Source organism: Myotis daubentonii, chromosome 2 (assembly GCF_963259705.1).
Source record: "Myotis daubentonii chromosome 2, mMyoDau2.1, whole genome shotgun sequence".
Taxonomy (NCBI): Eukaryota; Metazoa; Chordata; class Mammalia; order Chiroptera; family Vespertilionidae; genus Myotis; species Myotis daubentonii.
The window spans coordinates 62,873,894-62,900,449 of NC_081841.1; the positions used below are offsets into that span (position 1 = coordinate 62,873,894).

Below are 26,556 nucleotides of genomic sequence, written 5' to 3' on the forward strand. Positions count from 1 at the left end.
TCCTGCCAAGAAGCAAGCCATCACGAGGATGCGGAGGAAAAGGAACCCTCCTGCACTGCTGGTGGGAATGCAGACTGGTGCAGCCACTGTGGAGAACAGAATGGAGTTTCCTCAAAAAATTAAATATGGGTAACATGACTTAACCCTGTGCAGATCAATATTGGCTGAAAAGTTAGTATTACAGCCACACTCTATTATAGCAATATGTATTGAAGGACATGAAAAGCATTATACATATAAGGAAAGAAACTTGATATAGCAGGGCTAATGTGCTCAACCAAGTTAAGACTGAACAATTAAAATACAACACTTTATAGTATAAATTAGTAAGAGTGATTTTTTTTCCAACTTGAATAGAGAAAGATAGGGACCAAAAGGTGCACAAAAAGAGTAACATGAGTTAGCAATAATTTCAGTGTGGGAGAAAACAGGAATATTAGAAATGATCTTGAATTTCCATCTTGGAGATAGGGGAAATGGTGGTACTACCAGCTGCATAAAGAAGTATGCAGAGAAAAGAACAAGAGTATATTTTCCTAGGAAAGCAGGGGTCAACAAACTAGCCTGTAGGCCAATGGTCCAGATGCTGTTTTTGTAAATAAAGTGTTATTGGAACATATGGCCATTCATTTATGTATTGTCTATGGCTGCTTTTGTACTGCACTGACAGAGTTGAGTAATTGCAACAGAGATTATATGGCCTGAAAAGCCAAAAATGCTTTCTATAAAAAGTTCAAGAAGATAATATGCAAAACATGTAAACACATACCTTATTGGCAAAAAATATTATTGTCCCACTATTATACAGTCTTTCATTCTTCCTTTTAATTACATATGTCTCCAGTACCATCCAAGGTTTACTTAGGCACATAACCACACAACTATAGACACATTTTCCAGCCTTTCTTGAAGCTAATTATGACCACATGCCTGAAGTTCACACCAGTAGAACATGAGCAGAAGTCTTATATGTCTTGCTTTAAAAAGAAATTTGCTTGCCCTCTACTCCTCTCACTGCTTCCCATAGGGTGTAATGAAATCGAGAAGAAAAGCCAGCTTTAACCATAAAGACAAAGACAGCCTGATAAAAGATGGCAGAGTAACAAAAGGGAAGGGAACCAAGATCTCTGGCTGATCCTGTGTAGAGGAAAAGTTGACTATCTTGTCTGGACTGTTATGTGAGAAAGGTGTAAATTTCTTTCTTTGGGCCACATATTTTAGAGTATCTTTATTATAGCAGCTTATGCTATATGGTAATAAACCCTCCAACGTCATTCACTCCAAGGTCACATAATTATATATTAAATGAAGCTACCATAACTTCTACCTTTGCAATGTAATTTTTCTGCTGTGTGGATATAAGGGTACTCGGGAAAATTCTAGTAGAGAACCCCCTGGCTTTTAATGTACTGTGGGTCATTGGTCTTTTTCAAGCTCATCAGACAATGACAAAAGATAAAATTATGCTAAGAAAATCTTTATGCCCTTAATAATACAGAGAGACAGAGAGAACTCAGCATGTGCCAGTTAATCTGTTCATAGAACAAAGTGGAGGGACAAAAGAGTTTAATATACTTACAAGGGGATGAAAAGAGAAGTTAGAGAGCTATGAGTTTGGGAAGACATTCAACAGAGTAGTTAATGGGTTGCAACTACAAGGTCCTAATATTTTCAAACCTTACTTCTTAGCTGCCAATGTGTTCAGACGTGATGGCTCAGTTTCTGTTTCTCTGAACATCAGTCCCAGAGTCTGTATAATTCCAATGCATGCCCTAGAAAACAGAGAGAAAAAAAAAACATGGAAATGGCATGATTTCAATACAAATTCAAAATTCCACAAAGTCAGTAATCCTTAATAGAATTGCACTCAGGTACCTATGTGGAAAAAAGTACAGTACAGGAAGGAAATTCCGTATATCAAATTGCCAACATTAATTGAGTGCCTACTCTATGATTGCTACATAGTAAGCACCCAAAAATGCTTGCTGAATGCATGAATAGCTGGATGTCAGGATTAAAAGTCATTTTCATATTTCTGTGTATTTTCTAAAGTTTTTATAATAATTATGCACTACTTTTTTAAAAAAATAATTTAACTTTTTCAAGTAGGTAATATTAGGCTCAAAATTTCAAAGGTTAAAAAAAAAATACATACAATAAAAAGTGTCTTTCCTCCAGAACACCCAATTTTCCCCCTTTAGGACAGCCAATAGTTTCTTGTGTAGTCTTTCTTTACAAATTAGCACAAAATGAATGCTATTTTATAAATTCTATGTGAAGCAAAACTTGCAGCACCATTAATCATTAAAACAGTATATATTTTGTCTAGTGCCTTCCATTTATCTTTAACACCCCAGGGAAAAATAATATGTGTGATTATCCAGTTAGTACTTACACCAGCTCATCAGCTCTTTGGCTTTTATTTTGAAGTGCATTCTTATCCCTAGACTCTGGTAAGTACTCTTGAAGTTTGTTCACTAAGAAATAGAAAAGGTCACTGGTCTGTGAAAGCAAGCAGGAAAGATGATGAAGTTAAAACTTGGTAAAACTCTTGATGCTTACATAATAATAAAAAGAAGAAATGATTTCTTCTTTGGCCAGGAAGTGATTTAAAATATCTCTCATTAATACTAGCATAACTTGCATTGAAAACATACTTTTACTTATAATCAGGAGACCATTGTCCTGGTGAACAGAGCAAGAGCTAAAGTCTAGAGAATGATGCTGGGAGATGCCTTCTAGACTTGGTTTGACCATTAATATTGAAGAGTATCCAGAAGTAAGTGATAATCTCAGGCAAGCCATTCAGTTACCTTGGAATACTATATTAACTGGGGGCTACTATAATTCCTGCCTTTCCAAAGTAATTTGGCCTTTGTGAATATATAATGAAATCAAGGCTAGATAAGCTCTCATTTAAAAATGTTTACTGTTACAAAAACAAATGTAGAGCACTCTTATAGCTTATGAAGATGGAGCAGAATGATATTAATACTTCTGTTAATGCAGTGGAAATGTACATTGTCATTCCTGCCAAAATAAACACTGAAGTATGGTGGGGGAACCAATTTTTCTGTGTTCCTATCCAGTCTCATGAGATAAATCAAGCATGAAAATAAGCACTGGCCCATGAAATCAGGCAAGTTGGTACTAATGAGAAATATGACGTAATTGTTTCACTTTTCTCTTCCTCTATTGTTCAGTTTTTCCCCAGAACTTTTTTTTTTTTTTTAACTAGTGACAACTTAGATTCTTTGCTTAGACAGGGATATGTGTGCCCTTGTTTAGGTGCTATGGCATGAGAAGAGGCTGAGGATGACAGGTGAAGAGAGGGAATAAAGAGGGAGGAGCAAGCTGGTCACCAGGCCCATCAGAAATGCTTGGGCTTACCCAGAGCCCTGATAGATTAGCCTAGTGTGGTAGTTTTACACACTGACTCTGGGGCCAGGTTCTTGAGTTCAAATCCCAGCTCTGCCACTGATGAGTTGGATGACATTTGGCAACTTTCGGATATACTCTGTGACTCAGTTTCTTCATCTCTACCATAGGCTTAATAATGTCCCCTCACTGAGTTGATGTTAGGATTAAATAAGATAGTATTTATAAAGCCTGAATAGTAGCTAGCACATCATAAGTGCTTAATAAATATCCGTTGTTATTATCTCCCACTTGCTTACTGGTTCAGAAATTTTCACTCATAAAATATTTCCCACCTACCTATAACAACATGAAAGAATCTAAAAAATACTATGCCAAAGAAGCCAGACACAAAATAGTACCTAGTGTACAATTCCATATAAGTGGCATCCTAGGACGGGCAAAACTAACCTATAGTGACAGAAAACACAATAGTTGCCTGAGGCCAGGGTTGGGAAGAAATGACTGCCGAAGGGCAAAAGGTAACCTATTGGGGTGATAAAAATGTTTTAAATCCTGAGTGGGATGGTCAACTGGGACAGTTGGTCACCCTACAGTGGGCAAACCAGAGTAGCGATCATCCTACATGTGAAGCATTTAGGATCTAAGGCAGTGGTTCTCAACCTTCCTAATGCTGTGACCTTTAATACAGTTCCTCATGTTGTGGTGACCCCCATCCATAAAATTATTTTCGCTGCTACTTCATAACTGTAATTTTGCTACTGTTATGAATCATAATGTAAATATCTGATATGCAGGGATGTATTTTCATTGTTACAAAATGAACATAATTAAGGCATAGTGATTAATCACAAAAACAATATGTAATTATATATGTGTTTTCTGATGGTCTTAGGCGACCCCTGTGAAAGGGTTGTTCAACCCCCAAAGGGGTCGCGACCCACAGGTTGAGAACCGCTGATCTAAGGAATGGCCAGGCCTGTCCTGTATGGTTGGGGAGGTTGTGCACATCACAGCTGCTCAGTGAAATGGTGGCAACTATGGATGAGGCCACTGGCGAGAATGAGCCTCATTCGCACCAGCACCAACCAGCACTAATCAGGGCTTCTCAATACCTTCTCAGTACCTTTCACCTGAAGTTTCAGGTGAACATGAAACTAAGGAAGTCTTACAGGGTAAGTCTGTAAACTTGCTGAAGGAGAGCTAGGCTGTTTTTTTTATTCAAAACACTCAAAAGTCATTTTTAAGTGTATTTTTATTGTAGGGAAACCTTCATGTAAAACTTCTTCAAATTTACTTTCTCATCTCACTGTCTCTACTCATACATCTCATAAGCCAGAAGCTTCCCCTCTTAGTTACTCTTTTCTTTGATTCTGTAAACCCAACCTATGCAAGCTACTATCTTTTTGCTACCACTCTCCTCTCTTCCCATCTGCCCCACCCCAACACACACATACATTAATTACATCACATTTCCAGTGTTAAGGCACAATTACATTCAATTTAGTCAAGATTGTAAAATACAGCATCAAAACACAAGGTGGCATTTTTTATACAGCATTTTACTTGATCCTTGAATATACTGCGTTTGATAAAAAGTTGAAACACATTTTCAAGGTTAAAATTAAAACACCTACTTTCCAGAAAAGCCTTTTCAGAATGTAGTTTTTCTGGGCTGCTACTTTAAGTTCCGTAATTAAACAAACTATCTTCCTCAAAGTATTGTCTTTAAGAAAAAGTTCAGATTTAAGTTGACTGAAGTGCTTGATTTTCTCCTCAGATCTACAGAAACACAAGAAAACTTTACATGTAAAAAATGATAGGAGACAGCAGTTGAGGAATAGCAATTAATTGACAGGTATGTAAAACTTTGTTACTAATGGAATTTCAATATAGTTATTTTTCCCTGTTTGGGATATTTTATTTTAATTTTTCAACTACAGTTCACATTCAATATTGTTTTATATTACTTTCAAGTATATAGCACAGTGGTTGGACATTTATATAACTTACGAAGTGATCCCTCTGATAAGTCTAGTACCCACCTGGCACAACACATAGTTGTTGCAATATTATTGACCATTATTTTCCCTATGCTGTACATTATATCCCTGTGGCTATTTTTTGTAACTACCAAGTTGAACTTCTTAATCCCTTCACCTTTTTCACACAGCCCCTGACCACCTTCCCATCTGGCACCATCAGTTTGTTCTCTGTATCTATGAGTCTACTTCTGTTCTGTTTATTTTGTTCTTTCGATTTTATATGTAAGTGATATCATAGAATATTTGTCTTTCTCTGCCTGACTTATTTCATTTAGCATAATACCCTCTCAGTCCTTCACATTTTCCCACATGCAGTACTTTTCATGCACTAGTTCATTCAGTCCCAGTAAGGGGCTAAGCTGGGAATTACTGTTGCATTTATAGCATCTCAGAAAGGCTAAGTAACCTGTTCAAGCTCACACAACCAGTGATTCAGAAAAGCAGAGTGCAAAGTAATGATAGGATAGAGGTTTCTTGTTCTATGTAAGTTGGTAGAAACTTCCTGGAATTTCTGACTTGAATTAAAAATATTTTTACCACTTATGCCACAAACCTTGATATCATCTATTTACATGGAATCTTGATTCTTGCCCACTACCTCTCACTCTATTTTTTTTTAATCTAAGATGTTCTCCCCTATCCAATCACACACCTCTCCTATTAAGAGAAAATTTCAGACCTAGCCGGTTTGGCTCAGTGGATAGAGCGTTGGTCTACGAACTGAAGTGTCTGGGATTCGATTCCAGTCAAGGGCACATGCCTGGACTGTGGGCTTGATCCCCAGTAGGAGGCAGCTGATCAATGATTCTCTCTCATCATTGATGTTCCTATCTCTCTCTTCCCCTCTCTTCCTCTCTGAAATCAATAAAAATAGATTGTTTTAAAAAGAAAGAAAAATTCAGACTTCCAGCCCTACCTGGTTTGGCTCAGTGGATAGAGCGTCATCCTGCAGACCAAAGGATCCCAGGTTCGATTCCGGTCACGGAAACGTACCTTGGTTGCAGGCTTCTCCCCAGACCAGTTGTTGGGGCTTGTGCAGGAGGCAACCAACCAATGTTTCTACTCTCTTTCCCTCTCTCTTCCACTCTCCCTAAAAAAAAAAAAGAAGAAGAGAAAAGAAAAAAAAATCAATAGAAACATATCCTTGGGTGAGGATTAACAAAACAAAAAAAAGTTTTTTTCACACTTCCTGAAAAAACAGTTTATTTTCTAGTGGAGACATAGGAAGATAAATAATCATTAAAAATTCAGTGATATCCATGATAGAGGCAGAAGAATATGATTATAAGCATCAGGGGCAGCTCAGACAGGTTAATTGGAATCCTACATCTGCCCCTACTCAGCTAGGTAATAACCATAGACAAGTTACCTGGTCTGTCTGTGCCTCAATTTTCTCATCTATAAAATGAGGGTAATGATAAAAACCTATCCCATTGTGCTGTTTTGATACTTTACCAATTGTGCTTAGCATACAGTGTTTAATAAATAGTATCTAAATAAAGTAGGAATGAGCTTTGAGATTTTACTTTCCTATATATCCACTTCTAGTTATTGCAACATTGCATTTAAAGAATAACAGTAAAATCCCTCTGTCCTCTGAGATACTCCAAAAACAGCAGAAATGTAATTTTCACAAACAAATAAGCTTAGAAAAGCAAAATCTCAGAAAAAATACAGTATCAGTAGAATTATTTTGAAGTTGGTTTTTTAGTCTTTCCCAATAAGAGTCAGCAATTTGTGAAGATCCTTGGAAAAAAACATTTTTATCCTTTGGCACCTATGATAATAGATTGTTATACTAAACAGTTTTATCCCAAAAGACCAGAACAGATTTCATAAGAAAAAGCACAATAATCTCTTTATACTAAAAATCAATGTATATATAAATTAAGGTATCATATACTTTATAATTTCAAATTAGATTCAGTAATCTATATTTCTACAGAGAAGTTACATATAGTCACAGTTTCTTTGAACATTCAGAGAACTTTTGCTTTTATATGGATGACGAACCTCCTTTGACTAATTTAAATAAGAAAAAGTCAGTACCAGAAGACACCATTATTCAGTTGATGACTAAAGGGAAATTATATTCATGTTAACAAATATTCTATATTTTCATCAGCTAGAAAACATAAATTTTCATCCAAATAATGTGGCAAAAAGAATTCTTGATCTAATGATAAACTCTATTTTATCTATATTTTTCATTTTTCCAGACATTTAATAAAAATAAAACCTTATAGCCCTAATGAGTTGCTCAGTGGTTAGACCTGCAGCCTGAAGGGTTGAGGGTTCAATTCTGGTCAAGGGCAGGTACCTCGGTTGCAGGCTGGATTCCCAGCCCTGGCCGGGGCACGTGCTGGAGGCAACCAGTCGATGTGTCTCTCTCACATTGATGTTTCTCTCTCCCCCTCTCTCCCCCTCCCTTCCACCCTTTCTAAAAATCAATGGGAAAAATATCCTTGGGTGAGGATTAATAAAAATAAGTAAGTAAATAAGTAAATAAATAAATAAATAAAATCACTTATATTTGTATAATGTTTGACAGCTGGAAAAGGCTTTTCATACATTATTCCAGAAACACTGTTTACATGTTTACAATGGCCAGGTTACAGAACTCACATTTGTGACAGAGTTCTAATTTAAAAACCTAAAGAATATTTATTTCCTTTAAACTGAAGGTGGCTTGCAGGCAAAGACCATTTCTTGTGTGTCTTGTGCATATACTATATCCCTGAGAGTGCATTTTAAATCACTGCATTTTAAATACGTTGCCATCAAGAATTAACTTTGTAAGAAATATACTTTTCTTGAGTCAAGATGGTGGCAGAACTCTCCCTCTTGCCTTCAGGGATACAAGCCACACATATACAAAGCTAGAGCCTATTTCAATATGTAATTAGCTTAAAATCACTTTAAATAAACACCAAAATTAAAACTAATACTCTTTTAGGCTAGCATATGAAAACATGTAGATATTCTCTAAGCTATCTCTATTACCATCTTTTTACAAAAGAAATCACAAACGTTATGTTATTTAACTCCTATCTATAAAAATAAAACAAGCATTTTCTTACAATATCATGATTATCACACCCAACAAAATTATCAGTAATTCGCTGGTACTGTCAAATACCCAGTCTTGTATTAAAATGTCCTCTATTGCCTTAAAAATATTTTTTACGTTCTGTTTGTTAAACCTAAGATGTAATTAAGATACTTGTTGTATGTGCTTCTAATGGAGTTCGGTGCATTTTTATTTCTGTGTGGAGGTGCTAAAATGTGTATATATTTATTGTGTTTCACCACCTCATTCATTGTTTCTCTGATACTGAAATTGTCCCATTTTGGCTATTAGGAGTACCTTCATGTGGGCTCGTGTGTTCTTTGGGGTCCTGTTACCCTTTGCATTCCGGCACAGGCTGTTTCAGACTCATGTTGTGTATTTCCTCCTCCAGACGTAGAATTAGTTATTCCTGTAAGGAACTTTGGTTCCTTCAGTGGGAAATGAATGTGTACCTTTTAAAATTAACTTACTTTTAACTCATTTACATGACCCGCTAGTAAACATCATTATTGTAAACCTTTCATAACTTGCCCTTGACTTAAACTTAATATCAAAATCGTTAACGCCATCAGTTCACTAGGTGGTTTCTATGTGCAGAGCACTGTTTTAAGTAAGACAAATACAAAAATTAATAAGACATACCGCTTGCTTTCTAGGGTCTCACCATTACTGGCAGAGCCAGTCACATCTCAAGTCACTACTTCAATATAAGGATGACTGTGACAACAACCTAATAGAACTATGAAATCTGGATAAAACCCACACTTCTTAGCCTTGACTATAAAGCCCTGTATGATCTGGTCCCTGCCTCTATCTTATCCCATTCATTCATTCATTCATTCATTCATTCTCTCAAGGCTTATTGGCAGCCTCTATGTGCCAGTGATCAGGTCCCTGCCCTTAAAGAGCCCACTGCATAGTAGGGCAGCACTTAATCAAACAGGCAACCATAATACCAACTGGTAAGTGCTACATGAAATATCAGCACAGGATGTTATGGAGGGGCCCCTCTTTTTTTTTTTTTAATCCTCACCCGAAGATATTTTTTCCATTGATTTTTAGAGAGAGTTGAAGGGAGGGAAACAGGGAGGGAGGGAGGGAGAAAAATTGTTGTGAGAGAGAAAAATTGATTGGTTGCCTCCCAAATGCACCACTGCAGACTGATGTTCTAACCGTCGAGAAAATGGAGAGGGCTGGAAGGGCCCCTCTTAACTTAGTTTTGAGAAATTAATCTTAGAGAAAGGGATAGTAAGCTAAGACTTGATGAACTGAAGTTGTTCATGAAGGGGAAGAGGAGTAGAGAGTAGGCCGTCATGTTAGGGCCCAGAGGAAAAATAAACGGAGCTTTCTGAGAACTGTGAGTTTATTTGGGTGAGGTGCTTAAGGCAGGAGTGGGGAGGACACAATAGTTGAGGATGAAAAAAATGAAGGGAGACATGAGGAAGATCTGTGTAAGCTGTTAAAGATTTTAGAGCCTTCTCCTAAGGGCAATGGGGAGTCATTCAAGGGCTTTAAGGGAGGAGTCACATGATCAGATTTGTGCTTCTGAAAGAGTCCTCTGTTGCACAGGCGAAGGTATAGAAAGGGCCAAGAGTGAAGGCAGAGGGCAGCTAGGAAAATATTAGGAGCCCAGGCTGGGCCTGAGGGTGTGACAGTGGAAAAAAGTGAATGTTACCCAGATATATCAAAGCACAATAAATCATATGGTGATTGGCACAATAAATCATGTGGGTGATAGTGAAGGGAGGAGAGAAGGTAAAGGTGACATCCAGGACTCTGGTTTAAGTGATCTGGGGGTGATAACATCATAGCCCGTGTTAAGAAACAAAAGAGGAAGGTTAGGTTCCAGAAGGAAGATGCTGAGCTCTGTTTTGAATATGCTGACTTTAAGGAACCTACAAGAGGTGATGTCCAGTGGGTAATAGTGTTTGCAGGCCTAAAATTCAGGACAGAGTTGAGGTAGAGGCTCATTGTGATGTCAGCAACATAGAGTTAGGAGAGGCATAAGGAGAGAACACTCCTCCATGGAACTCTATCATATCACCACTCCTTACCTGTATGGCTTTTGACCTCCATTAGCAAGACTGAGCTCACTAACATATAGGGGATCTTGTAAAAGAGTGGCTTTCTGAAAGAGGAAATAAATGAAAATAGTTAGAACTTTTGTTTACTGAAAATCAATTCCTCCTACTTATATCATAGATCTTTAATACCTTCTACAGTACATGATTTATTTATATAATTTATTCTAGTGTTTGATAATACCGCAGGGAATTTTTTCCTTATATAAAATTTTAAAGTTTTAAATATAATTTTAGTTTGTTTATTATAAAATAAAATCACCTATCAAAATTAAACAGTACAGAAATGTATAAAGTAAAAGACAAAAGTTTTTCGTCTCTCCCTACTTCTTCTATCCTGCTACTCAAAGTACCTTGCTATTATCAGTTTGGTTTATATCCTTTTGGCATATAAAAGCATACTAGCCCTAGCTGGTTTTGCTCGCGTCAGCCTGTGTACTAAAGGGTCCTGGGTTTGATTCTGGTCAAGGGCACATGCCGGGGTTGTGGGCTCGACCCCCAGTAGGGTGTGCAGGAGGCAGCCAATCAATGATTGTCTCTCATCATTGATGTTTCTATCTCTCCCTCCCTCTCCCTTCCTCTCTGAAATCAATAAAAATAATAATAGTAATAAAAAAAGCATACTAATTATAATGTATACATTTAAATATTAGGTGACATTTTTATAATATATATTTAATATTAGCTAAATTATAGCACATATATTGATCTGGGGCTGTTTTTTCTACTTAATACATGGTAGACAGTTTTTCGTGTCTGTGTCTATAGGTTTACTTCAATCTTTTTTTTTTCTTTTTTTCTTTTTACTTCAATCTTTTAAATGATTTCCTAGTATTCCATAGTACAGTTATACAATAATTTAACTATTCTATTAATGAGGTTATTTTTCCCTCAAATCTTTAGTGTTATCATTTTCCATTCATTCTGGGTCCTCAAAAACCAAACATCAGGTAGTGTTCAGCAAGTTTTATTTATGTTGAGGCTTAACAGACAGATTATTTCAGAAGAAATTTCTGAAATTTTGCTGATTTACTACTCCAAACAAGCGGAGTATGTGCTTGGTCAGCTCCCCAGGGATGTGGCTCAACTGCTGGCTGTGGCAGTGGCCAGAGTTCTCAGTCATCTTATGGGCAGCAGTCCCACCCGGGCCATGGTCAGCAGCCGGCTCCCAGCAGCATCTTGGGAAGTTACAGCAGCAGTTCTCAGAGCAGCAATTACAGGCAACCCCAGAGTGGGACGATGGTCAGCAGTCAGGCTATGGTGGACAACAGCCTAGCTGTGGTGCACACCAAAACTCCTTTAATCCTCCTCAGGGCTATGGGCAGCAGAACCAGTACAAGAGTAGCAAGTGGAGGTAGAGGGGGTAGTAGAGGTAACTGTCGCCAAGATGAGTCCCCCATGAGTGGTTGCAGCAGTGATGGTGGTTATCAAAATCAGGACCAGAGTGGTGGTGGCGGCAGTGCTACAGGAAAGGCCAGCAGGACCATGGGGGACAAGGTCACAGCAGTAGCAGCAGTTACAACTGCAGCAAGGTGGCTATGAACCCAGAGGTCATGGGGGTGGCCAGGGAGGCAGGGGTGGCATGGGTGGAAATAAACGTGGTGGCTTCAATAAATTTGGTGGGCCTCGGGACCAAGGATCACATCATGATTCTGAACAGGATAATTCAGACAACAGCAGCATCTCTGTGCAAGGCATGGGCAAGATTATAAATAAGAAAACAGGACAGCCATGACTAATCTGTACACAGACAGTGAAACGGGCAAGCTGAAGGGAGAGGCAATGGTATGACCCGCTTTCTGCTAAGGCAGCAATAGACTGGTTTGATGGTAAAGAATTCTCTGGGAATCCTGTCAAGGTTTCATTTGCTACTTGGCGAGTAGATTTCAGTCGGGGACGTGGCAGTGGTCATGGAGGGAGAGGAGGACCCATGGGCCATGGAGACTATGGAGGTAGTGGCGGTGGTGGGGGTGGACTCCCCAGTGGAGGTGGCGGTGGTAAAGGATAGCAGCGAGCTGGAGATGGAAGTGTCCTAATCCTACATGTGAGAGTCTGAACTCCTCTTGGAGGAATGAATGCAACTGTGTAAGGCCCCTAAACTAGACAGCCCAGGGCAGGAACCAGGATGCTCTCTGGTGGAGGTTGCTATGGAGATGGTCGCCATGGTGGCAGAGGAGGCTATGATTAGGGCAGCTATCTAGGCCGAGAAAGGGATCATGGGGGCTCACAGAGGTGGCCAGGGTGGTGGGAACCAAGATTACTTCAAGCATGTTGGCCCTGGCAAGATGGACTCCAGGGGTGACCACAGACAGGATTGCAGAGATGCCATATTCGCCTGTCTCCTGAGGTTCTGAAACAGGTTTTCTCCTGTACCCAGTGCGACTCTCATTATTATATAACCTTCCAACTCCTGACCACACATGGGTTTTTTTGTGACAGACTATGTAATTATAGCCATATCTCTGGTTCCTATTAAACACCATTGTTTTAGAGAGAGAGAGAGAGAGAGAGAGAGAGAGAGAGAGAGAGAGAGAGAGAGAGAGAGAGAAGAAAGAAAGAAAGAAAGAAAGAAAGAAAGAAAGAAAGAAAGAAAGAAAGAAAGAAAGAAAGAAAGAAAGAAAGTGATTTTTCAACCACTTCTGAAAGCAGAAGTGGTTGAAAAATCACCCCAGCTAAGTGTGAAAGACCACCCTGCTCACACACATCCCGATAGGACCTGTCTCCTTCCCCATGATTCTCATGAGACTCTCTGATGACTCACTTATTTACCTGCCTCTATAAAACCCAGGTCTCTCTCCTTTTCTTTAGGACAGACGCTTCTCATTAATGAGCATTTCCCCTATTGCAATCGCTGAATAAATTCACTTCCTTAATTGTCCAGGGCATTTTGTCTTTCACAATATGATTAAATTCCAAGGTTAAATTTCCAAAATGGGGAGCTAGAGCAGCGTGTAAGAAACAATACTCAAGTCAAGGTTAACCTATGAGGACACTTACTATAATATAATTGTTCCATGAACTTTTTAAGTGCAGAAATATTGATGACGTTGTGGAAATAATGTACAAATGGAGTTCTGACTCTTTTTTCTCTAGGTTTGGGTTGCTTTGTAAAAGGGAGGCGGGGGAGGAATTTCCTAAGTAAAGCTCATTTCCGTTCCCATTGCATTTGAAAGGGATTTCACTTAGAGAGTCTTTGTGATCTGGAAGTCCCTCGGGTCCTTTTGTGTTTGTGGTGCAAGATGGCACGCTGACAGCCTGGCCAGTGGCTGCTGTAGACTGACAGCTCCTCCTGGAGGGCGTAGGTAGGGGTCGACCGGCACTTTGACCTTGAAGGGACAGCTTCTTGAGGTCTGAAGGACAGAGAGTTGAGTCCTTGGACAGTGTGCTGCTCTCTTGGTGGTACCTGTCAGGGAGAATTTAGTATTAAACGTGATATTCAGAATTGAATAGTAAGGAACAAGGAGACACCAATGACCCAACTACAGTAGTTTAAGACTCTGTACGTGAATGTTTTCACATAAAAGGAATGCTTGCTAAGAGTTAAGGGGGTGACTTAATCTCACTCGCTTACACACTGACCCAGGGGAGATATAGCACAACTCTGCAGTATACTTTTCTGCTTTCAGAAATAAAATTCTACCCAATGTCATTTAAAGAAACACTTTCTATATCTAAAGAATTGTGCCTGTCCTTCACAAAGTCCAATATTTCCATTGAAAGGACTTTTCATTCTACTTCTGAAACCTGATTTTTCTTTCACTCTGCATTTCTAATTGATCTGATAAAGAAAAAAACCATTCATATGGAGTTATAGAGAGATTTTTCATGGTGTTTTGATTCATCTCTTGCTAATACTCTTCTGATATTAACAATAGCATCCCCAACACCTCAGTACTTCTTTCACAATCAATCCTTTATCTTCCCTGTTCTCTTCAGCTCACCACGACCCATTTCTACTCTGCTGCCCAAGGAAGCAAGTAGTAGAGGCTTAGAAGTTGCAGAGTATGCTGAGATCTAAGTTCCCATCCTGGCTGTGCCACTCAGTGGGGCTGTGACTTTGGCTGACCTAAGCCTCAAGTCCCTAATTTTAAAATAGGAACCATAACAGTACCAATCTCACAGAGTTTCTATGAGAATGAAATAAGAAAATATACATGCTATGAGTCTGTAACACTGGAAACAGTAAGCGCTAGCAATTAATTTTATCCTATATTGTCTTAAATTGCTGGTTTGTCATTTTCTATTTAAGTGTCTTTGTCTCCTCCCTTATACAATTGTAACTGCTATATAAGTGGAAAGTCATTTAGCTTTTATTCGTCCCTAAATTAATTTTAAACAGGTATAAAATTCATTCATTATCTGTATAGTGCTACGAACTGTGCTGAGTTCCAACCATCTGCTCCCTCCCCCACTGACTTTGCATGTGTGCAGGTGCGTACACACAGGCACACACACACACACACACACACAGGTCACTCAAGTTCCATCCCCTTTAACAGCCATAATTATCTTACATTGTCCTATTTCTTCATAGGATTCTATTATGTAATCGTGTTGTCAAGCTGTCTAAGTACATAAGGTGCTCACACTAAGATTTTCAGTTAAAGAAACATGTGTCTAGCCCTGAAATGGATGACGCATACTCCAGTCCTCTTTAAAGTGACAGCTTTTCTTTTTATTCTTACAGATAATATTTTCTAAAAGTTTCTCCATGGAAATTGAAAGATCAGACAGAGGCCAAAAACCAGGACTACAGGCTTTATTAGAGGAAAAGGACCTGCCGGGCTGTCTCAAAAGGGGAGGACAGCAGCACGTGCAGGGGTGGGCACGCCTTTTGAGGGGCGGAATGGGAAGGGGTGGGGGCTTAGTGTACTCAGCGCACACTGACTGGTGGCTTACTGCATTTTCCATATAGGACAAGGGCTTAGGGTATTTGGCAGGTGTGGATTGGTGGTCCAATGTATAGTCCATATAAGGTACATGGTTAGTCACTCAGGTATTTCCTGGCTGCAGGTTACGTTATACTCCGCCCAGTTGGGGGAAGGGAGGATCTGTCAGAAATTGAAGAGAGTTAATTAACCAGTGCCTAGATTATGTTAGATAATGTTATGAAAATATGTTACAATGTTCATGTCAGGCACAACATATGTTTCATGTGAAAATTCAGCAACATGATTTCATGTAGTTACAGAAAGTCTCACTTAAATCAACTGTTACTTACTCAGGTGTATGAAAAAAACCTACTGTTTGGGGGGATTTAAGAAGGGTTTCTAAAAAGGATTATTGTTTTGGCAGCATAAATGAAAATGCCATGGCCATTACTGCTTCACTAGTTAAACAAGCCAACTCATAAAACTAAACTGTATCCTTCATTTTAAATTCAATAACGCCCTTCATTACTAGTCTGATTAAAGAGCAGTTCATTGCTAAGTAAGAGTTCTGGAACCTTGAATTTGCACTTTGCAACCTCCTATTTGTAAAACTAAGTTGCTAAAAGTCAAGTGTTTTTCTAATGAGCTGATTATGTATCTCCAGGGAGAAAACAGCCACAAAGGAAAAAAAGATGAGAGAAATGGGAAAGAGAACTCCAAATCAAAAATATGCACAAATCATTTCTCTCCTTTTCCCCTCTGCATCAAAGACAGATAAACTCTTTGAGACTGAAAATGTCAGGTTAAAAGTCACAGCCCAAAAAGCAACAGGCAGAATTGAACAGCTTCAGAAAAACCTGTTAGGTGCGAGTTCAGTTCAGAATAAATTGTACAGATAGGCTGCCGTATTGATTCTATCAAGAAAAATGGCAAATTATAAAAAAAATGATTATTTGATTTAAGAAACTCTTTAAACGGATAAGAAAGTAGTTCAGTTAATATGAAAATGGAGAGTTTAGTTTTGTGGAGAGCTAAAAACCTATCAAGTTGAAATAGATAATTAGATTAAAATGTTAAAATATAAGAAAAATAAATGTTGATGGATTAGAGATATAGTATGGGTGTAGAACTCAGGAGTCTCAATAATCCAGGAGTAAACTGACTACCTGGCCCAGGAGCTAACAGGAGCATCTCGAGAGCTTCCAAAACCAGATTACTGAGTCCCATCCCTCAGTATTAGTGCCTAGGCTGGAGTTCAGGAGTCTGAACTCTCCATGAGCCCTAGAGAGATTCTGACGCAAGGCCATGCTTGAAAAAACCATGAATTTTTGCCGTTATTCCAGGTCAGCTTTATTCCCACACTCCAAAGGGTGTGGGTTGTCTCCTCACATGGCCTAACCAGCAGGCTGCTGAGAGCACAAACTAATCTCAAAGTAACAACACGTTGGGAAGCAGCAACAGTGTCCCAGATTCCGGCTTATTTAAGCAAGTTCAAGCTGCATAGCCAATCTAACCTCAAACAGCAGGAGTGCTTGGAGAAATGAGCTCTCCTATTGAATTGACTCCCTAATCCTGTTTTGGATACTCAACTTTGTTAGGAAAGTTTTCTAAAAGTGTTTTGGTTCTATCTTTTTGTAAAAGGCAGACTAGTAGGCATACATGACTCTTCGATAATTGGGGTCCTTCTGTGCTTCAGGGTTATCTTCATTACCACAGTCTGGAACTGGAGCTGGTGAGTTGAATTGGAACAGCAGGCTTCCAGAGACAGAGGCCAAAAGGATGGGGCATTCATGCCCCTCACTCCCTAAGCCACCACCCCCTCTCCGAACAAGCCACCACAATAAATGCATGTGTGCACTACGTAAAAACAATGCATCCGTGCCTACCAACGGAAAAAGAGCTTCAAGCCACTCCAAATAAACATACATTCCAAGTACATGAGACACCTGATTCCCCCTTTTGCTACCCTCTTTTATGGAATCTCTTCTATTGAGATTCTGGAACCATCACTGGCTCTAGGAAGGATCTGAGACAGGTCCAAATCCTTTTCCATATGTATTGGTATATGCTTAAAATCCTACTAGTTTTCTTCTACTTCAGGCCAAGATGACATAACAGGGACTAAATATACCTCCCACCTGAAACGACCAAAAACTAGGAAAATACATGAAGAAAGAAAAAAACAGCTTTTAAGACACTGGACATCAGACAACATAAGAGGGTGAGCTCTGAGTAGTGGGAAACAAGGTGAGAACTAACATCTGCCCCATCATACTAACTTGAAAAAGTTTCCAGGCCATGGTGCAGCAAGGAGCAATAGTTACTGATTGTGGTCATGGTTTCACTGGTATATGTATAAGAAAAAATGTATCCAATTGTGTACTTTAAATATTACAGCTTATTGTGTGTCAAAAAGCTTTTAAGCCCTGGCCGGAGAGCTCGTTTGGTTAGAGCATCCTCCTGATATGCCAAGGTTGTGGGTTTGATCCCCAGTCAGGGCACATACAAGAAGTAACCAATGAATTCATGAATGAGTGGAACAACAAATTGATCTTTCTCTCTCTCTCTCTCTCTCTCTCTCTCTCTCTCTCTCTCTCTCTCTCAAAAATCAATCAATAAAAAAAATTAATCTGTTAAAACAAAATTCTACTAATAGAGCTTCCCTTGAGCTTCTGGCTTTGATGCCAATTAAAATAGAAATCCCAGGGAAGGGGGAACCAGTTTAAATGTGTAGTATTAAGCTATCACATTGTGGTGTCAATAAAAACCCAAGTACAGAATTGTATAGGGAGAACAAGGATGCGTACTAGGGAAGGCTAGAAAGAGGAATTCACAGAGAAGGGAGATAGAGCACAGGATAGGAAATGCAAACAAACTTTGCAAGTGTGTTGTCAGCTAGAAACAACAGGGGTGGTTTTGCTGGAAAGTGTGGTGCTGTGTGTTAGCTGCCACAATGATGGGGAGTATTACTAGCATTTAGTGGGCAAGAGCCAGAGAAGGCAAGTCCTACACTGCGTGGGACTGTTCTGCACAACAAGGAAGAGTCCCACACAAAATGCCAATAGCACTCCACTGGGAAACCCCAGTGAAAGGAGTTTGGTTACACAGACTGTTGGTCCCTTCAACAATACCAGCATTACAAAGAGGTCTTGGGGTGCACTCTGCTCTGTATGGCTTGTAGTGCGAAACAGAACACTTACTCATCAACCTTTCTTAGCCAGTAAGTTTTTCTGATGTTTCAGCTTCAAATGTAATCAAAACCTCCAAAGACTGGAGAACCCTGACATGAATACAGAGACTGTTTTTAAAGCTAACTCCTTAAATCCTAAAAACCTGTAAGAAAATTACAGTTACTATAACCAACTTTCTCATCCAGAATAGTTGGTTGTACTAGTAAAGTTAAAATTGTGTAAAGCGAATTGGTGATGTATTCCCAGTAGAAAAAAAAGAATCTTCCTAAACCAATAATCAATTTTTGGTGAGAAAGAAAGTTATAATAATGAAATTTAGATTTAGAAGAGACCTTGCAGGTCATCTTGATAAAACAGCAAGAGAAGGTGAGGGTGAGAGACAGTGCAGTGGGCCAGGGCCCTTCTCGGCAGCCTAGGCTACTGCACAGTGTGGTATACCACAGGTTTGTGAATACTCCCCACCCGGAGCTCACTTTTTCTTTGCAGCATTTTGCAATGTTTTCCTATCCTGTCTTTCAAGGCCTCAGCCCCCATTAATTTTCCACATGCCTATGTATCTCTTGACTCACAGCTGTTAGAATGCTATGCTCCCTCCTCCTCCTAATGTCTAGATACTGACTGTGTAACAGCATCACACTTTGAGTTGTGAAGCTTAGGAAGCTCCTTTCTACAGTTATACCCGGACTTCTTTCCCACTGTGCAGACTGAAATTTCAGTGCCAGATGAACGTCTCCGCCAGAGGCCCTCACGCTTAACCTGTGCAAACCAGTACAGGGCTTGATCCCCCCTGACATCCTTATTTCTCCGGAAGGCATCACCTTGCACTCACCCCAGCTTGAAACCACAGTGGCTTATCTCTCCATCTCTCTTATGTTCCTTAAATCAACTGACAGTTGTAGTTTTTACTTCCCCAATCTCCCTCATCCATCCCTTTTTCTTTATTCCCACTACCACTAGCCCAATTCAGATTCTAATTGCTTCCCACCAACCTTTGGTCTCTCCCTACATCAGTCCATTTTCAGCACATCTGTCAGGTTATTTTCTGTAAGAGTGATTTTTATCACATTCTCTGGCTCAAAACTTTCAATAGTTTTCTCATGTCCTATGAAACAACATGTAAAATTTTCCCCTGGATTTGTAAGACCCTCCAAAATATGGGCCCAATTTTACCTTTTAACTTTATATTTAATAATCTTGGTGTATTTTTAAATTGCACTAGGCTGCATACCTTTCCTAATACATATTCCATTTTTCCCTGCTTCAATCTTAGCTTCTGCTATTCTCTTCAACTGCAATAACTTCACCGCCATTTTCAATATCCTTCACCAACTGTCGTCTGGCATCTTGATTCTCCCCAGAACTGAACATAGTCCTTCCCATCTTTAAATCTCTTTGGAAATTTGCTCAAACTCATTGATGACATGTAGCAGGTATCCATTTTATTATCTTTATTTATGCAAATATCATGTATCCCGGTTAGAATCAGCTTCTCAAAGACAGGAACTATGCTTTACTCTGTATTCACCACACAGAACCAGCACTCAATAAATGTTTTTTTTTAATTTAATTGTAATCAATTATTTATTTTTTGGCATTTATATAATCTGTTGAAATGAGAAAAATTATACTTTACTATTTAACTAACTGGATTTGAATTTAAAGCAAGTTCTCTCAAAATACCTTCTTCATTATTACATATGTGAGATAAACAGAACTCCAAAGTCATTAGTAGAGGAAAAAGCATTAAAAAAAAAAAAATTGTAATGGAAAATAAGTTTGGGTTAGCAAGTTAAAAACGTATTCCAAACAACAATCTCACCCGACAGAGGATTCATCCAGACTTTTAGGCTCTTTGCCTCTCCATAAGACAGGGCCATTATTGTCTTCCTTGACTAAAAGTAAAGAAAAGTTATTTGGTAATTAATTACATTATTTGATTTAGTTTATGAAGATGTAGTCACTGATTCTATGAGTGCTCATAAATTCTCACACAAACTTACAAGTACAAAATTATAAGCGCGATTGCCCCTCAGGAGTAGGGGGAGTTAGAGAAGCCCTGAGGGGCGATTGGGGCTGGCAATCACTCCGGCAGCCGCTGCGAGCGCTGGGCGGGACCATGGCACGCTGGACCAAAGAATTTTCAGTAACCACCGGAGGCTCACCCTGATGACAGCGACCAGTGACCCACCTTGGTCTGGTGCCCCCGCTCACCTGCTCCACCATCACGCCACAGCCGACGCCCGCCATGTTCTGTGCTCTGCTGCCAACACCCACCATATTCCGCGCATGCCCCCTGGTGGTCAGCGCACATCATAGTGATTGGTTGTTTCTTTGTTCGGTTGTTCTGCCGTTCAGTCTATTTGCATATTAGGGTTATATATATATAGATTATTGACTACTAGAGTCCCGGGTCATGCACCAGTGGGGTCCCTCAGCCTGGCCTGCAGGAATCGGGCCGAAACTGGCTCTCCAACATCTCCCAAGGGGTCCTGGGTTGTGAGAGAGCGGTTCTTGAGTGACGTACCCCAGAATCGGGCTCCCTCCTCTTGGGTTCCAGGTGCATCACCCGAGAACCACAGCTGCCAAGTCACTGCAGCTCAGCAGCTCCTGCATTGACCGTCTGTCCCCTGGTGGTCAGTGCATGTGATAGCTACCGATCAGATGGTGGAATGGTCGAATGGTCACTTAGGCTTTTATATATATACTAGAGGCCTGGTGCACAAAAATTTGTGCACTCGGGGGGGAGGTGGGAGTCCCTCAGCACGGCCTGTGCCCTCTCGCAGTCTGGGACCCCTCGGGAGATAACGACCTGCTGGCTTAGGCCTGCTCCCGAGTGGCAGAGGGCAGGCTTAATCCCTAGGTGCAGCCCCTGGTCGGGCTCAAGCAGGGCCGATTGGGGAGTTGGGGCGCCGCCCCCTGTCATGCACAGAGCAGGGCAGATTGGGAGGTTGCGATGCCACCCTCAGTCACGCTCAGGGTAGGGCCGATTGGGGGGTTGGGGCACCGCCCCCTGTCACACTCAAGGCAGGGTCGATGGGGAGGTTGTGGCGCCACCCCCTGTCACGCACAGAGCAGGGCCAATCAGGGGGTTGGGGCGCTGCCCCCTGTCACGCACAGAGCAGGGCCAATCAGGGGGTTGGAAAGCTCCCCGCTGTCATGCACAGAGCAGGGTCGATCAGGGGGTTGGGGAGCTCCCCCCTGTCACGCACAGAGCAGGGCCCATCAGGGGGTTGAGGAGCTCCCCCCTGTCACTCAGAGAGTAGGGCCGATAGGGGAGTTGGGGCACTGCCCCCTGTCACCCACAGAGCAGGGCAGATCAGGGGGTTGGGGCGCCGCCACTGTCACACCCAAGGCAGGGCTGATGGGGAGGTTATGGCTCTACCCCGTCACAGAGCAGGGCCCGTGGGGTGGAGGGGGGGGTTGGGGCGCCACACCCTGTCACACACAGAGCAGGGCTGATCAGGGGGTTGGGGCGCCGCACCCTGTCACACACAGAGCCGCAGGGTTATCAGGGGGTTGGGGAGCTCCTCCTATCAGGCACAGAGCAGGGCCGATCGGGGGTTGGGGCGCCTTCCCCTGTCATGAACAGAGCAGGGTGGATAGGGAGGTTGTGGCCCCACCCCCTGTCACACACAGAGCCGCAGGGTGATCAGGGGGTTCGGGCCCTGCCCCCTGTCACACTGATCCCGGTGCTGGAAGGTATATTACCCTTTTACTATATAGAATAGAGGCCTGGTGAATGGGTGGGGGCTGGCTGGTTTGCCCTGAAGGGTGTCCTGGATCAGGGTGGGGGTCCCCACTGGGGTGCCTGGCCAGCCTGGGTGAGGGGATGATAGCTGTTTGCAGCTGGTCACACATCCTTCAGGGTGGGGGTCCCCACTGGGGTGCCTGGCCAGTCTGGGTGAGGGCCTGAGGGCTGTTTTCAGGCTGGCAGGTGACTGAAGCTCCCAACCGCTCCTTTTTTTCTTTTTTTTTAATTTTGGGCCAGCTTTAGCTCTGAGGCTCCAGCTCTTAGGCCTCCGCTGCTGAAAGCAGGTATCTGGCCTTTGTTTACCTTCTGTATTTGAAACAGTGTTGCGACTAAAGCAGGTTTCTGGGGTTTTGTTTAGCTTCTGTATTTGTAACATAGTTGCTTAGAGTTGCAGCTCAGAGGCCTGCAGCGGCAGGCGGGGAACGTTGGAGTCCTCCGTCACTGAAGCAAGCAAGCCTCATGTTCGCTTCCAGCTGCCTGGCTGCCGGCCGCCATCTTGGCTGGCAGTTAATTTGCATATTGCCCTGATTAGCCAATAAGAAGGGTAGCGGTTGTACGCTAATTACCATGTTTCTCTTTTATTAGATAGGATAAGTTCTGGAGACCAAAATGTCCAGCATGGTAACTATAGTTAATAATAATGTACTGTGTACTTGAAATTTGCAAAGTAAGTAGATCTCAAGAGTTCTCACTACATGCACGCACGCACATGCGCGCAACTATGTGAGGTGATGGCTATCTTAAATAGCCTGATTGTGGTAATCATTTCACAATGTATATGTATATCAAAACATCACACTGTATACCTTAAATATATAAAACTTTTATTTGCCAATCATACTTCAGTAAAGTTGGGGAGGGAAAAAAAAGAACATTATCTCTTTTGCCTCATAAGGAAATGTATCTTGTGTTACGTTAAGAAGTATATTACAAAAAAAAAGTATATTACATACCTTTTTTGTTGTTTGCATGGGCATGGTGAAATGGTAATAAAAATTTCCTGACATCTTTTGACTTTTCACATTCTTTTTTCAAAACAGTTGAATAGATGATCCGAATGTGTTGGTTGATTTCTCTATCTTGTGGACTCAAAAATTCTGGGTAATCATCAATCTGAAAAAAAAAAAAAAAATGAGTTGACTGAAGTCAAATACAACTGCTTATGTTTTCTGGGATAAGAAATCCCCAAAGGCCAAGACCGGTTTGGCTCAGTGGATAGAGCGTCGGCCTGCGGACTGAAAGGTCCCAGGTTCGATTCCGGTCAGGGGCATGTACCTGGGTTGCGGGCACAACCCCAGTGGGAGATGTGCTGGAGGCAGCTGATCGATGTTTCTCTCTCATCGATGTTTCTAACTCTCTGTCCCTCTCCCTTCCTCTCTGTAAGAAATAAATAAAATAGAAAAAAAAAAAAAAAGAAATCCCCAAAGCTTAGGGCAAGTTTAAACTGCATTCTTTATTTTTATTTTTTCCCTGGCAAATCTTTCTTCTTTTTGTTGTTAGGTTTCCCAATTCTCCTCTATTTGTTTTAGTCCTTACTAAAAGTGTGCTCAGCAACAGAACCCAGAAACTTTTTACACTATAGGATTGCTAAGTAAATAGTAACAGTGTTTTTGTTTGTTAAAACATATTGCCCCACTTCCATTTGGAAAAAAAAAAGATTTTTTTAAAAAAAGGTCTCAAATTTTTTAATTAATTGGGCTTACACTAGAATTTTTCTGGGTAGGAGATAATATCCACTTGTAGGAACAGACTACAAAGATTCCGTGAACACAGGCATCCAGGTTTCAATTATTGGAAGTTTCCTGCTCGTAAAGAGCTTTCTCTTTTCCCCAAAGTGCTCTATTTTCTATTCTTGATTAAAAAGGGGAAAAGTCTCAGTAAATACTTTCCCCAGGGAGCCCCTGAGAGAAAATCACAAAGATTTGTTTCTTACCCTATAGGAAGAGAAGTGTTTAAAGCAGTTAGTTTTATTTGGTCTATTTACTATTCTAAATTGCATGGGAAGAACTGCCCAATCAGAAGAGATGCTCAGCTTTCCTTAGGTTAGATGTGTATAGATAAAATAGTATAAACATTCTAGAGATTACGTGTTTTATGGGAAGTCTCTGGAGATTTGTTTTTATTTATCAGCCTTGGTGGTGCTTGGCCTGATCATATTAGACATAGCAAATTGTTGTCAGTCATAATTTCAGATATTACGCAAAATGTTGACTTGGTGACAGCCTTGTTTTGAATTTGAATTTACCACCTTCTAGGCCAGTAAATTTTTAGTAGGGGATTATGTCAGTCTTATCTATGCAGTTCGTAAAAAATACAAATACCTAGGCCTATTTCAGATTACTGAATCTCTTTACTTGTTATTCTTGGCTTATAGTTGGCATATTCCTGGCACATTATATATATGTATATACATCAAGGTGGGGCAAAAGTTTGTATATAGTTGTGAGTATGCAAACAAGTTTATTCTTCTATTACTATTATTTACTAATGATTGTGTTATTTTCCATATGAACAACTATAAACCTACTTTTGCCCATACATATACACCAACACACACAATATCTCAGTATTATTATGTTATATTCAAGACTCTCCCTCTATCTCCTCCCCTTCTCTTCCCCTTCTCTTCCCCCTCTCCTCCCCCTCTCCTCCCCCTCTCCTCCCCCTCTCCTCCCCCTCTCCTCCCCCTCTCCTCCCCTTCTCCTCCCCCCCTCCTCCCCCTCTCCTCCCCCTCTCCTCAAAAAGAAAAAGACTTTCCCTGTATATAAATTATGTTCATTCACTTTTACAAATCAGATGTAACTTTAACTGACTTCTTTGAGAATAGGCTTCAAGAAAAAAATAAGTTTAAAAAAAGAGAAAGAATAAGCTTCATCACTATCCTTAGAGTCCTTAGAGACATTTTGTATAATTTTTTTTTGCAATAGCTTTATGATTTTTGTTCTACAAGCCATAGGAATCACCAAATTTTCTTCCAGTTGCCTATTCTTGATATGAACTTTCATCAGACCTTTCACATTTGAAAGTTCTAAAAACTCACTACAGCCATTTGAAGTCTCTATCTCCTACAGATAGTGTATTTTATTTTATTATTTTATTTTATTTTATTGTGATGCTTGCTTGAATGTTCTGCTATATGTTAAAGACCAGAGTTTGTGTCTTCAACATAGGAAGGTCTCAGAGCCTCCTGGAAAAAAGATTAACTAGATTCTTCAAACTACTAACAGTTCATACCTAAGCCGACATTATTTAGACAATGCTCTAACCACGCCGGTAGACTGAGTCAGGATTTCCAGAAGAAATCTCAGGACCTCAAAATTCACTGAAATATATGGGTACTGCAAGAAAATCTGGTGGTAAGAGTTTCTTGGATTTGATTTCCTAGCCTTGGGAAAGCAAATAATAGAGGCTTTTGAAAGTCTTAACCTGATATTCTTATAAAAACTTCCAGACAAAAGTTAAATTTATGGTTACAATAGTTGTTCAGTACTCTAGACTTGCAAATATATGATAAACTAACACTTTTGTGGCACCTACCTAAATAATCAGGACAAACTAAAGAGAGTGTTATTTTGTGATTAAGAATAATCTTTTTTTGAGATTATGATGGTGGGTGTGGGACAGACTATCAGGAAAAATTGTGAAAGACTTTTACATGCAGGGGAAAAGATTAGAAGTGTTCTGTTAGCCCTGGCCGGGTAACTCAGTTGGTTAGAACATTGTCCCAATATGCCAAGATTTCGGGTTCGATCCCCGCTCAGGGCACATACAAGAATCAACCAATGAATGCATGGATAAGTGGAACAACAAGTCAATTCACTCTCCCTCTCCCTTCCCCTCCCCCTCCCCCTCTCCCCATTTCCCTCTCCCACCAGTAAATATTTTAAAACACTGTTCTGTTTAGCTTACCCATCCAGGTTATCTATGCCTTTCATTGTCTTTGAGTTATTTTACAGTGCTTGATTTGTAGAAAAGACTTTTGTGTCTTTTTAAAAACATATAGAAACGTAAAATTTCTAAGTGGTAAATCTATCAACTTCTGTCCTTTTCATTTCTTTCCCTGATTTATGTTTAAAAATGCCTTTTACACCCTAAAATCAGATTAATATTCACCTATGTTTCCTATTTCCTTTCCAGTTTCCTCTTTTACAGTTAGTCTCTAATCCTTC

At 40.4% G+C, this 26,556-nt stretch overlaps 1 protein-coding gene, 1 long non-coding RNA gene and 1 pseudogene across 3 annotated transcripts in view; 2 read left to right on the forward strand and 1 right to left on the reverse strand.

The window, feature by feature from the left end:
• The window catches only part of LOC132227865 (uncharacterized), a 94,114-nt gene that overhangs the window by 39,498 nt on the left and 28,060 nt on the right, over window positions 1-26,556 (forward strand). For both annotated transcript variants that reach the window (XR_009451253.1, XR_009451252.1), the window contains exon 2: window positions 5,159-5,236. This is a non-coding gene — a long non-coding RNA (uncharacterized LOC132227865). The remainder of the gene's footprint in view (window positions 1-5,158; window positions 5,237-26,556) is intronic.
• Window positions 1-26,556, reverse strand: part of C2H12orf56 (chromosome 2 C12orf56 homolog) — a 61,459-nt gene that overhangs the window by 13,500 nt on the left and 21,403 nt on the right. Inside the window, exons 2-8 of the mRNA XM_059683491.1 lie at window positions 23,341-23,500; window positions 20,456-20,528; window positions 13,572-13,977; window positions 10,548-10,621; window positions 5,016-5,160; window positions 2,396-2,502; window positions 1,683-1,772 (exon numbers count right to left, since the gene is read on the reverse strand). Of these exons, the coding sequence (XP_059539474.1) occupies window positions 1,683-1,772; window positions 2,396-2,502; window positions 5,016-5,160; window positions 10,548-10,621; window positions 13,572-13,977; window positions 20,456-20,528; window positions 23,341-23,500 (1,055 nt within the window). The remainder of the gene's footprint in view (window positions 1-1,682; window positions 1,773-2,395; window positions 2,503-5,015; window positions 5,161-10,547; window positions 10,622-13,571; window positions 13,978-20,455; window positions 20,529-23,340; window positions 23,501-26,556) is intronic.
• Window positions 10,861-12,928, forward strand: LOC132225784 (RNA-binding protein FUS-like; annotated as a pseudogene).